The 13,435-nt window shown below is 46.9% G+C and overlaps 1 protein-coding gene across 1 annotated transcript in view; it reads right to left on the bottom strand.

Moving 5' to 3' along the window:
• Positions 1 to 4,508: 4,508 nt before the first annotated feature.
• RPS3 (ribosomal protein S3) overlaps positions 4,509 to 13,435 on the bottom strand; it is a 9,482-nt gene continuing 555 nt past the window's right edge. The window contains exons 2-7 of the mRNA XM_019514526.1: positions 12,261 to 12,391; positions 10,990 to 11,083; positions 9,375 to 9,469; positions 8,357 to 8,544; positions 6,530 to 6,725; positions 4,509 to 4,583 (exon numbers count right to left, since the gene is read on the bottom strand). Of these exons, the coding sequence (XP_019370071.1) occupies positions 6,532 to 6,725; positions 8,357 to 8,544; positions 9,375 to 9,469; positions 10,990 to 11,083; positions 12,261 to 12,391 (702 nt within the window). The 3' untranslated portion in view covers positions 4,509 to 4,583; positions 6,530 to 6,531. The remainder of the gene's footprint in view (positions 4,584 to 6,529; positions 6,726 to 8,356; positions 8,545 to 9,374; positions 9,470 to 10,989; positions 11,084 to 12,260; positions 12,392 to 13,435) is intronic.

Here is a 13,435-nt window from a genome sequence, read left to right as displayed (position 1 = left end):
CTCTCTGGGTGCGGCCCTCCAGCCAGTTGGCGACACATCTGATTGTGTGGGGGTCGACACCACAGCCCCCAGTTTCTTAATGAGAACGGGGTGAGAGACAGTGTCAAAGGCCTTCCGAAAGTCCAGGAAGACAACGTCCACTGCTACCCCTGCATCTAAGGATTTGGTGACCTGGTCGTAGAAGGCCACCAGGTTGGTCTGACAGGACCTGCCACTGATGAACCTGTGTTGGTTGCCCCTAAGCACAATCTCCCCCACTGTCCCCTCGTGGACATGTGCCAGGATAACTCTCTCAAAAAGCTTGCCCAGGATTGAGGTAAGACTGACTGGCCTATAGTTTCCTGGGTCCTCCTTCCTCCCCTTTTTGAAGATGGGAACCACATTGGCCTCTTCCAGTCCTCTGGCACCACACCAGAGCACCACAAGTGCTCATACGGCCCTGCCAGGCGTCCTGCAATGACCACAGCCAATTCCTTTAGTACTCTAGGGTGGAGATCGTCTGATCCTGCTGATTTAAATATGTCCAGTCCCTCCAGACACTCCCTAACTAGATCCTCCCTGACCCTTGGCCTGGGTGCGCCTCCCCTGGGGCCTGAGGGGGGCCCGGTGGGGGCGGTGATCCAGTCCCTGCTCAGGAACTGATGTGATGATGGCTTCCAGTAAAGTTAGACCCACGTAATTAAAACCTGGAGGTAGGAAATAGTCTCCTTTAGTTTCTACTGCTGAGATCCACTCAAGGGATAAGTTAAAAATTGAGAAAATACTCACATAATGACAGCTTTAATGTCCTAATCACATCTAAACATGTTTTTTTCCAAAAGAAGCAATACAAAATACAACGACAGAACATAACTTGCTCCTGTGTCCTGCCTATGTGGGAAAATCCTGTTGAGAAGAATTGTACCTAAGTTACTGGCAATGATACAGCATTTCTACAGCTGCAGGGGAAGTGCTCTGTGCTGAAGCAAGAGAACGACCATCCAGCCAGTTGGGGGAGGGAAAGAGAGAGGAAAAGAAAAGGAGATTAATTTATGCACTCCTCCAAAGCAATGGGAGAAAATTCCAAAGTTCAGCAGCTCCTTCAGGATACAAGAACAGCAGAATAAAGCTCACATAAGTCTCTCTCTATTCTTTCTGCAAGCATTGCCAGAGAAGTGCTACGAGCACTTGCTATGAGCACATGACGCACCTTTAGCAGTCAGAGCAGTGATAGATTAATGGCAAAACTTTTTTAAACAACAGACAGAAAAAAAAAAATGACCTAGAGCTTCATGAGACTAGAGAAAATGGAAGGAGCCTGCTGGAAAGGAAGCAGCTCAAGGAACCAGTATGCCTTTGGGGAATATCTTTTACCACAATGGCCCAATAGCCTAGTGGTGGAATTATTTTAGAATTGAGGACCAAATCCCTCACTTATTCCAGAGGCCCCCAAAGCAGTGAACACATTTGAACGGTGCTGTAAGGGTGCTCACTTGCTCTCTAGTGATGACCTCACGACACCTAATGGATGTCAACAAACCGAGGAACAAGTGATCATGTTCTCAGCCAAAGGGAGAGGCAATGCACAGCCACAGGGGGTATGCCCCCATGAGTGGGAACATCCATTTTCCTGGGCACAAATACCAGCAGCACATATCTGTGCCACTGCTAGGTGCCCCCAGGCATGCATGCCCCTGTACATGTGCACTGGCATTCAGCAAATTGACCTCGGTGCAGTAGGGGAGGCTGAAGCCAGCACCTGGGATGGTCCCAGCTGCCTTACCTGGGGTCCTGGGGGGTCTCCCAGAGCTGCAGCAGTGGCAATCTGGGCACACATAGTCAGCAGCCAGAGCGTGGCTCTGATCAGCCAGGCTCCAGTTTCAGGTGCCACACACTCCAGCCATGTGCACTGCCCCGCTTTTTTTGGTGTATTTAACAAAGTTGGGGGGTTTTTTGACACCAGGAAAAAAAATGCTGCACTGCTAATATGTAGCTCAGTGAATATATGTATGTGTGGTTTGCGGTGCTGCAACAGGTTTGCAGCACCGCAAATTGCACGCGCATACTTGTGGGGACACACCCAGGAAAGGAAACATTTAGGAGAGAATTCTTGAGAACTTAAAAAAAACCAGAAGAAAGGAAGGAACAAAAGCAGAACAGTCAGTGTTGGCATGATGTGTGATTGGAAAATCAAAGGAAGACAGAAAAAGATGGGAGGCTGAGAAAATGGCACATAGAACTAGAAAGAAGAGAAGCTCAGTGACTTCACAAAGGATTTTTTCCCCTTGATCAGACTGGCATACATTGGCTTTTGCCTTTACCCATGCCTTTTCCTAGCTTATTCTATTAACCAACTAATACATCATCATTACAGTAGCAGGGGAGCATGATCTCCTCACTCTTGCTTTTACCTACAGGCTGTTATATGGTGTTCTTACTGTTTTAGACATTGTGCCTGGTAGTTGTGTAGAGGGTTTGAAGTGACAATTTCCAAAATTTCTCTCAAGTCCCCTCTGCAAGCACATAGGACTAAGCCTTGATGGCCTAGCAAGCCTACACTCCTTTGCTGTTTCACCAGCAGCCATGCAAACAAACGCACATAAAAGAAGAAATATCATCAGTGAAATATGACGGGATCAAAAACTGAATAGTATTGTACTGTATTAAATGGGCGTTGGGGGCTGGAACACTGAAAAGAGGAAACCTGTGCTTTCTCGACCTCTTGAAGGCTCAGATCGAGCATAGCCTATGCTTGCTTGGCAAGGGAAACACTGTGACCAGAGGCGGTCTTCCTAGTTACACCTGGGGAAAACCACTCTCCTGGCACGGGGGATAGTACCTGCCAAGGTAAGGTAGAGTAAACCTCCCGCTTAGCTGCTGGAGTGGGAACATCTTGGCTTTAAGCTGACTTTATGGACATGGGAGATGCCTCCCTGGCTTGCCCCTAGCGCCTTATGGCTGAGGGAAGCAAAATTCAGGGGCATCCGGACTTGGGCCTGCACATAGTATGCCCACCAAAGGTTTTGCAAACATCTGAAGCCCCAGGTTTACCAGTTGTAGGGCCATGTATGGTTCTGGAATTAGTTTTGGCTAATTTGGTCTGGGATATATAAAATTAAAAAAAAATTTTAAATCCCTGTGCTTTCATGGGTTTTGGGGGGGAACCTGCTCACATGACTCTTTCAAATATTCTTGTAGCCCACTTCTGAGTTGCAACCCACCAGCTGAAAAATGCTGTAATAACAGATATCGCATCTACCCAAAGAACCTTGCCTGCCTGTGTCATCAATCAAGAGACCAACACAGCTACAACCAATAACCTAAAGTATCCTGCATAGATCCTGCCCTTGGCAGATACCCTCCCCCTGGATCCCGCACAGGGCAGATGTGGCAAGAAAGGAAGTGCACCATCCACATGCAAATTGTGGGTGGGTGAGGACAGCCATATGCAGATAGGTGTGGCAGGGGTATGCAGCAGTTATGGGGGGGGTGCAGAATGCAGAGCAGGGCAGTATAGGAGGAGCCTGCGTTCAAATTATGGAGGGGGACGGCAGCAGTGGATTTCTATGCTTGCCCTCACGTGCCCGTCAGTGCAGAGGGGCAGTGCAGTGCCTTACCAAATTTCTGTACTTCTTGAGCAGGCATTTTCTGTGTAAGGCAATAAAGAAGTTTACCTTTTTTCTCTGCACATTAAACATGCTTGCTGGAAGTGATTTCTGGTTTCCAGTGTTTCAAGCTGCCTACAGCATGATCCTAGCATGATTTTGACATATTCTGCCTGGTTTGTGAAACAGGGGGAGGTGCCTGGGGTATGGTAGGTATGTTTATACAAATCAGGGATGGAGGTGAGGACAAGGGAAGAGACAGCACTGCATTTATTCATCAAAAAGTATGGCTTTCTAAACTGCAAGAACCAGGGCCCCCAAGGAATGGTAAGACAACTAATTTAACATGAATGCCCCCCCGCCCCCTCCAAAAAATCCTGCAACCTCCCTCCCCACCACACTTCTATGTGAAGGCAGAAGGCAAACTACACAAAGCTCCTCCCTTCATACCACGCTCTCCCACAGCTGACTCCCCAGGCCCAATGGGTAGCAGCAGCGGGGTTTATATTCCCCCCAGGGCGAGCAGGCCCTTCCTTTCCTTTTTTTCAAATTTTTTACTAGATTCTCTTCCTCTGCACCCTGAACACTTTCATGAAGGGAGGCAGGTGCTTCAGGACTAAAATTATAAATTAAGACAGCGGCTGTAAAATAAGTGTCACCAAGAGATGTGGACTCCCATTTTGGGTCTCATGAATGTCAGCCCTTATACCAGCTAGTGGCTTTGGCTCTCTATTCAGACAGAGACAACATCACTGGGTTGGCCCATTTCTGCTCAATTCAGACTTCTGACCAGATGACTCCATGGAGGTACTAGGAAAACAAAACCCAGGGCTGGAAAACCCTCAACAAGGAGTAATTCCCACATACAGCTGGAAAGCAAAACTTCTCCAGACTGCATAGAGCAAAGAAGAGTCTCCACAAAAAGATGGTCTTTTATCATTTTATTATGAGACTTCCACTGGCTGCAGTCAAGCTTCTCATTCCAGGTGCTGACAAACCCTACAAGCAATAAAAAAGGGCTTTATCACAGTAGTGAACTTATTTAATAACCACAGTAACCCAAGATAATCCTGCCTGCTTGAAACCAGTTACAAACCAGGCTAAAGAGTGCTACTCAGAATACATGACAGTGCTAGTTTAACAGATGGGTCAGAGGCCCAGAGATGGAGTGATCTGCCCATGGTCACACAGGACTTGAAGGTCAGAAAAGACCTGAAGGTTTCTCAAATGCTAGGCTAATAAGGCCCATCTTTTATCACCGCCTGAAAAGTGAAACCAACATAAGGTCTTTCCCTCCCTGCAGTCACACTAGTGGGAAAGTGTCAAATTGCATCTAAATCCATTCAGTTCATTTTAAAACTAGAAGAATCCAGAACACAGAGTCGCTAAATACCAAACACACATACTCAGATGATTCCTACACAGGGAGCTGGGCCTGTGTCTATAAACAGGCAGGTTACTCCAAATATCTGGGGCATAAAAAGACAAAGGGAGTGCTGGGATAACAGCAGGGCTCTCCAGGAGCCATAACTCAGCATGTACCATTACCAGACTCGACCTCCCTACTTGCACACCAGGCTACTAAGAGGCCTAATAACCCTTCTCAGACAAATGCCTCCAAGTCATCAGCAGAGGACTCCGACTCAAAGTCCAGACACCCATGATACAGAATGTAACATGGAGAAGGACAATGGGCTGAGGATCTCTCCTTTCAGACTCGTCATCTCATCCTCACTGAAGGGCTGGAACGACCCAATTCAGACCACAGCAGTGCCAGGGAGATGCATGGCTCTCTCTACACGAGTTTAATATGTTTGTTATCTATTGTCTTGACTTCCCATTCCAGCACGTGCTTAGGGCCATGCCTTAACTACTTTCGCTGGCTGCCTCTTAGAAACAGAAGAGAAATACAGAGGGAAGGACACCTCCTTGCTCCTCAAGGCAGAGATACTATCTAAACAGGCCAGCCATGGTGCTTTTACAGTGAAGTGTGTTTCTCTACTAATTTATGGTCAGATTAAGTCACAAACTACCAACACTGCTTATTTCCAAAGTAACAAAGCAGTTGATTTTACTTCATCCTGGTGAAAATTTTCAGTGGCCACTATCAAATTCTCTGGATGAAGACTGGGAGCTCTGACTGAAGTGATCAGAGCTAAACATCCTTTACCGTTGATATGACCGATAAACTTTATCACTATATTTGATTTTTACTGTGTCAATTGTGGATCTATGCACAACATTTTTATAGATTCACGATCTGATTTATCACCATACTTGTACTTGATTATGTTAATTCTAGGAGTAGGAATAATGCTTGGCCTTAATTTATTATTATTATACACAATATTATTATTAGGCCCTAATGGTTGGCCCCATTTTACAATTATATTTGCATCTCTGTTATTTTTGCTTAAAATTTATATTATAGTTGTATGTCTGTCTGTTACATTGTTTTCCAGAACATGGCTTTTAGCCAGAATCCTTAAATCAATTGAAATCGAATAAAAATTGGGGGCTCGGATAATTCACCCAATTCTTTCTTCCCAATCTGTCGTTTTATGCCTCAACACAGAGCTGTCCAACTTCCAGGCATGCATGGCCAAAGGTCCTATGGGCTGCATCAGGGGAAGCCATGGGTTCTTGGGAACCTCCCCCTTCCCCAAATGCTCCCAGGCTCACCTTGAGCTCCACCAGCCACAGCCTCTGAGACAGAGGCAGGCAGTGAAATACTGAGGGGGAGAGAGCATGGAGACTCCAGCCGCAGCCAAAACTGATGGGGCAAGTCATGACCAGGCAGGAGCCCAGGAGCTACAACTTAACCCCTCATGGACCACCAGTTGGGCAACCCTGTCTCAAAGCAGTTGTTTTTTCCTAACATGGGCCATAAAAGTTTCCAGCGTGTATCACATTAGTTCTTGGCATTTCAGAATAAAGTCACTTACCCCTAGGCTGTGGGAACTGGCTGAGGCATAGCTGGCTGTTCTGGTTTGCTACCTTTCTGCTCCGAGATGGGTGTGGTGGGCAAGATCTCTTCTTTGGGTTCCACAATGCTGACATGGTCTGGCAGGGGCTTCTTGGGGCCAATCTTCCCACTTGGGTCCCAAGGCAGCATGATCTTTACTTTGATACCCAGCACACCTGGAGAACAGTTCAGGAAAGAAACAGGAGGTCAATGGCAGGCATATGGCCCCCTACAATAGGCCCCAACTGCTAACACTGCTTGTTCAGTGGCCATTTCCAACTTTCTAGTGAACACCTAAGAAGCAGACTGGTAAAACACATCCCATAAGACAGAATCTAAATTATGGCCCATTAGTCAACCTGTGCTCTAGGTCTCAAATCAGCATTAACATTGTATCCTGCTGTATTTACTTTCTTCCATTCTGTATCTTCACTCTGTTTAGTCATTGCCAACAGCATCATTTCATGCCCCACACTGAAACATCCTGAAAAATAACCAAATTAAAACCCCACCTTCTACACTGAGAGCACCTGGCTGGACAGCTAAAAGAATCTGCTTTCTGTATCCCTTCTCAGACAAATGCCTCTAAATCATTCAAGGAACAGGACAACCTGTGAAGGCATCCCAAGCACTGCACCACAGAACGTGGCACAGAACGAGTGATGTTTCGACAGGAGTGTCCTTTCTGACTCGTCATCGTATCATCACTGAAGGGATATCAGTCCGCTTTTACAGAGCTCCTGGCAGGCCAATGGCTCTACAGGGGTAATTCTATTTGTAAGGGCAAGTCTTTCCCCTCCTTTCACCATAAAGAAGGGAGAGGTAGTTTTGTCTGCTGTTTTTTCTCTAGTTCTTGACAGACTAGAAATATCAGGTGAGAGTGCTCAGCTGTTTTTTTTTCTTTTTTTTAATAAAATAAACTCAATATAGGATCTTCCCCCAACATTGCCAGGTATGCAACTTAAGTAGAAACAAGACATTTCAAAACACTGCCCAAAATTCCTCTTCCTTCCAGTAACTCGAACTAATTCCATTACCTCCTCAGTCATCTAAAGCGCACTTTCAATGCGTTTGCTCAGACTTCTTTTGTGATTCTGAGAAAATGCCAGAGGCTGCAAAACATTGGGTCACTGCATGGAAACATTACAACTAGAGGCGCACCGATACAGTGGTCTGATATTGGATTGGCACTGATATAAAGAAAATTGGCTGTATTGGACAGATCAGCCTGATGCAGCTGATAATTTGGCTGATAAATGTCAGTGAGCGTGTGCAGCTGCAGCTCTTCTGGGCAGGGGCTGGGCTATGCTCGGGAAAGGCAGTGGCAGTGCTGGGAAGGGGGCAATCAGGGAGGCATTGATCTGCCCCTCCACGCCCCTTCCACCACAACACACCAGCTGCATGCAGCTGTATCGGAAATCAGATTGGCATCAGTCGACATGCCTCCTTAAAAAAAAAATTGGTTATGGATATCAGCCCCCAAAATCTCTACCAGTGCAGCCGTAGTTGCAATGTTCCAGGAAAAGTGCGAACAGAACACCATGGCCTATATGACATAAAATACAAATGATTAAGAACCTTGGTCTTGAAACCATAAAGGGGCTAAGCACAATGAAGAAAACACACTCAAGAGGCTAGCAGCAGTCAGAGTGGAACGCTTTGCAGAACAGGTAACGTGCTAAGATAGTAGAAGCAGCCAGTTCCCCCATTCAACTAGAGGAACAGGCAAGCAGCAGCTAAGACTTTTCAGGCTCTGAAGCACTATTATAGGAAGCTGCAAAGGGGATACAAACTCCCAAGTACTCACCCTGCCTGAGAAGGACGTGGCGCACGGCTGTATCAACGTAGTAGTTTACAGGGTCTCCACTGTGGATCATCAGGCCATCCACAAACTTCATGGACTTGGCTCGCTGGCCTCTGAGCTTGCCAGACACAACCACCTCGCAACCCTTGGCACCGCTCTCCATGATGAAGCGGAGGACACCATAGCAGGCTCTTCAAGGAAATATTCAGTAGGTTATACAGGCTCTTGCCTACCGTTAATGCATGCAATACCACAACTGTGGAATTTGCACCAACTGCTCTGTTGATGAAGTCTTATTTGGAAATAAAGCTCATTCTGCTCTTTGAGAAAGCCTTCCAGATAAGCCAAGGCTGATCAACACAGTGCAGTCTATCCAAAGCCTTCTCTACACTAGACAGGCTGCTGGAAATTTTGCTATAAAGTGGCTGATGTTGCTACCTTAGTTTGAGAGCCCGCAGCATCTTGCACTTCAGTTGCAAGTGTCCCACATGAACAGGGTCTGGCCCAAAGGGCTGTGGGAAACATAAGCAGCAGTACAAATACCTCTCAGAAGGAAACCATGCCTGCCTCTCCCTTCTCAGACAAATGCCTCTAAATCATCCATGGAAGAGGACATTCCTGCTAAGGAATCCAAACACAGCATAACAGAACGTGACACTGAGCAGGATGCCCTTGGCAGGGGAGATCCTTTTCTGACTCGTCATCGTATCATCACTGAAGGGACATGAGAAACAGACCTCAGGGTGTTTGAGACCAATGCTCCACTCTTTGGAATTTACTTTCAGCCTCATTTCTTACCAAGAGGGTCTAATTAGAAGTATTATATATCGGGCTGACACCACAAAAATAAAGTTTATCCTCATCCAGGCAGCTCATTAGAGACCAACTTTAGGAATAAAAGATGGTGTTTAGGATTTTCCTCAACACTACAGACCTGGTTTCAGAACTCAGGCATTCCTAGCCTCATGTCACTTGTCTACCCTACTGCATCTGCGGAATATGCATTATACGTCTTACTTACCGGCGCACTGCTAAGCCTCCCAAAAGTTTGTAGCGCAGTGACTCTGCTTGGGCAATAGCGCACAGACCTCTTGTGGCCACCTTCTCAGCATAGAGCTGCAAAACAGAACAAGGTGCTCAGAAAATGGGGCTGCAACCATTGACAGCTGATGTTGTCCTGCATACAAGCTACCAGAGCTCCATATCAACCTCTGTGCGCCTCTCCATAACACCCAGTAACCCAGTTAGTTCCTGATACTTACACATCTGCAGGATCTTTACCCATAAACACTGCACTGAGGCTTTGAAGGGCTTTGCTGCTTGTCTTCTACTCCTTGCATTGAGGTATCCTAGCGTCATCTGATGGCTCATCAAGACATGCCTAGTGCAGTCCAGGAGGTGCTTCCTACCCAAGCATGCCTAGAGCATCCGGCAGCCTTGGAGATGTAATCTTTCCAGTGTGTCCAAGTTCAGACTACACTGGTGATGTTATCTTCCAAGGGGGGCCTGGAATGCCTGGCAGTGCTTGCAGAAGCAACCTGCAGACACTGCCCGCATGCTGCGATGACTGAAAGCTTAATTTAAAAAAAATCATGGTCAAAGTATGAGGTTGCAAGCAGACTTATTTAGGTAATGCATATGGTGAGCCTGAATGGTGGAGCCATACACTCATCCTAAGGCAGCCTCTTCAAAATCTAAGCTGTTAAGCCTTATGCAGTGTGGAAAATGGACTTGCCTTAACAGATCCCACCAGCTGGCTGTCAATCTAGTCCAGCACTCCCTTCCATATTCAGTACTGGATGCTTCAGAGAAAGGTCCAAAGAACAATGAAGCGGATGGTTGTTGGCAATGCATAGTAGGGGGTGCACACACACCCACTGGAAGCGCCAGCCACAAAACTAGAAGTGCACTCCCAGTTTTGCCGCTGGCTCAGGGATCAGCCACTGCTGACCACCCCCATCAGCGATCTGGTGCCCCCCCCACACTCAGGAGGCACAAATCACCCATGGAGACAGTCATGGGCTAACCCTACTGACCAGGGAAGCTTTCAAAACTCCATAAAAGCTGGATAATTGATGCTCAAGCATTTTAATCCTGGCTAAGTGTAATGCTGAATGATTCTTATTTGTGTAGTACCTATTTATTTAGAATTCAATGAGCTTCAGGCCCCTAAAGTACTACTGTGGGCAAGGCACAGCATTTGACTCCTGAACTATAACACTGAGTTACTTACTCCTGTTAAAGAGCTATAGCAAAAAACCTGCATTGTGTTAGCACTTCAGCCAGGCCAATTTCCATACTCTAGGTCAGGACTGTCTGCCCTACTTTCCGCAAGCAAATGCTCAAGGACACGTCATGGCGGGGTGCTTAGAAGGCAGAAGTGTTAACAAGTGGTCGTGATCACTGTAGCAAATTCGGGAAACAAGGCAACATTCGCAAGGAGAGAAGAGCATTTGCTAATCTTTCAGAACTATAACTAATAGTTGTAGCCATGACAACGGGCAAAACATCTGCCAACAGACACCAGCTTTTCAAATGGGTGCCCTTTAAACTCTTATCCAACCCATCTGAATATAAAGCAATAGCAAGGCCTATTTTAAAGCATCAACAAAACAGAAAAAAAAAAAAAAACTTACCTCAACATTTCCCTCAGGAAAGCCAAACCTCTTCTGCACAACAGCTGTCAGCTCACGGATACGGCGACCTTTTTCACCCAGAACATTCTGAGTTCTGTTAAAAAAAAAAAAATAGACATATTACAACCTGGATTTGAAACTGAACGTATTGCTTTACAGAACGTAACCTAGATCAAAACTGCATTCAATGCCTGTCACTTAACTTCCGTGAATGTCAACAGAATCTGATACATGAAAACCTTTAATGATCTGATCCAAGTGCTAGTGTTTGCTTTAGTCCAGTTTTAGGTACCTGATTCTGATCAGTCACTTATTATTTTTTGAAAGACAATCCTGCTATTTACTCTCATTTCCAGGAAGGTTTTCCTAATAGCCAATAGTCTTCCCATTATTTCTGTTTGCCACTTTCCCAGAGGTGGTCATCCCTGCACTCCCTTTCTGCTACAAAAAGCAGGGTATTTTTTTAAGCCTTACTCAGCAGCACTGGGTGCTGGCTACAGCTAAGGCTGGGGACTCTGGGCATTTATACACATACTTCTTTGTCCTGCAACACCCCGGAGATCCGCTGCTTCGGAACAGACTCGATTAATTGAGTCTGCTCCGCACACAAGCTGAGGCGAACTGTGCTGTGTCACATACAGTTGTGTAAGTGGCAAAATCCACATCAGCGCACAGAAAATGTCAGTGTGCTTTTGAACTATAGCAGCTCCAACGTGTTTTAGTTCGAAAGCGCGCCACCACTATTTTCTCAGTGCTGATGCGTGTTTCGTCGCTTATACAACTGCAAGCATTAGACGAACACCTTGCTGGGCTCGCTTGACCCCAGTACTCTTTCCTGCCATGGCAGGGGGTCGGACTCAATGATCTGCTCAGGTCCCTTCCGACTCTACAAACTATGAAACTACGAAAGCGTCACAGTGCCAAGGACTTTTCAAAGCACTCGGCACTGTAGTGCTTGCATATGTAAAAATGCCCCCTGTGACTGGGCTGTGCCAATGCTCCTGCTGGGACCAAAACCAGAGGCCTGTTCCTGGCTAATCTCGCCCCTCCATTCAGGGTCACACTGATCAGTGTATTTGGGGTCACGAAGGACTTTTACCCCATGCTCAAATTGGTACGGACTGGTGGTGAGGGGAAGAGGTTGCCTTAATTTCTTCTTGCAATTTCTTTTTGCCATCTTCCTAAAGAAATGCAATACACAGACGTTCTGCACACAAGCATCAAACACAACCCTAATCAACATCAAAGAGCTCAAAGCACACTTCCCTCACCTGGTAGCCAGGATGATAATTTCAGTCCTGGTTGGAGTCACTCTGACCTCTACTCCGGAGTACCCATCTTCGGCCAGTTCACGAGTCAGAAACTCATTCAGTTCGGCTTTGAAGATACCATCCGCGACAAACTAGAAAAGGAAACAGACCTGGTCAAACTCTGTTCAACAAAACTGACTGTTGTTTTGCTGGTTCCTGCCCCCACCCCTGCTTTCTGCTACATATGTCAGGGTATTTTTTAAGCCTTCCTCTGGTTACAACCAAAGCCGGGGACTATGACTGGGCTCCAGCTGTGTCAATGCTCCAGCCAGGGCCAGAGCCAGAGGCTCCTGGTTAGAGGGTCTCTCTTGCCCCTCTGCTCAGGATCAGACTAGTCGAATTTGATTGTCGAATTTGGTGTCAGGAAGGCATTTTCCCCTGTGGTCAAACCAGTATAGACTGTGCAGGAAAAGGGTTGCCTTCTCTGTAGCAAGGCCCACGGCCATCTACCTCGGATCCATGGTCAAACCAGTACAGACTGGGCAGGAAGAGGGTTGCCTTCTCTTCAGCAAGGGCCTGGGATCTCTTAAGTGAACACTAACAAAATTTCCACAGAAGCAGGGCATTGACCACCACGGCTCTGCTGCTTTCCCTGCAACAGGTTAGGGTACTAGGTATCAGGGTGAACAGCCTTATGTCCAGTTTAGACTGGACAGGGCTGTTTGAACAGGGGAGGATCTCGCTTCATGCTGGTGGTCGGACCAGACACAACGTCTGCACATCTCTGCCAGCCCCCACTTCTCTATGAAATACTCTCAGTTTAGAAGTCAGTTGAGGAGGCCAGCAGGGCCACCCTGGATCATTGCACTGCTCTCTGCAAAACTTGGGTGGCGATAACCCCGGAAAACACACTACAACCCGTCAGCCTAACTTTAGTAGCAAAACACTCTCTTCCAGCACCGGCTTGCACTCGGGCTGCTCCAGAACAAGTGGCTGTATAACTGCTATTGAACAACGACTTCCTAAACAGCGCTGTCCAAACTGGATTTTAAGGTTCAACTAGCCTCAGAAGACTTCCGGGCTGGAATGACACCCGCAGGGCAGCCCGCACGCGCTCCAGGTTACGTTCCAAACGTAGGACCCAGCTCCTTTGCAACCCGCTTGCTGCTGAAATCGCCCGGCCGCAGGCAGGACCC

The sequence above is a fragment of the Gavialis gangeticus genome, unplaced genomic scaffold, assembly GCF_001723915.1.
Source record: "Gavialis gangeticus isolate Ggan-Ray unplaced genomic scaffold, GavGan_comp1, whole genome shotgun sequence".
Taxonomy (NCBI): Eukaryota; Metazoa; Chordata; order Crocodylia; family Gavialidae; genus Gavialis; species Gavialis gangeticus.
This window is presented reverse-complemented; position numbering and strand designations above follow the sequence as displayed.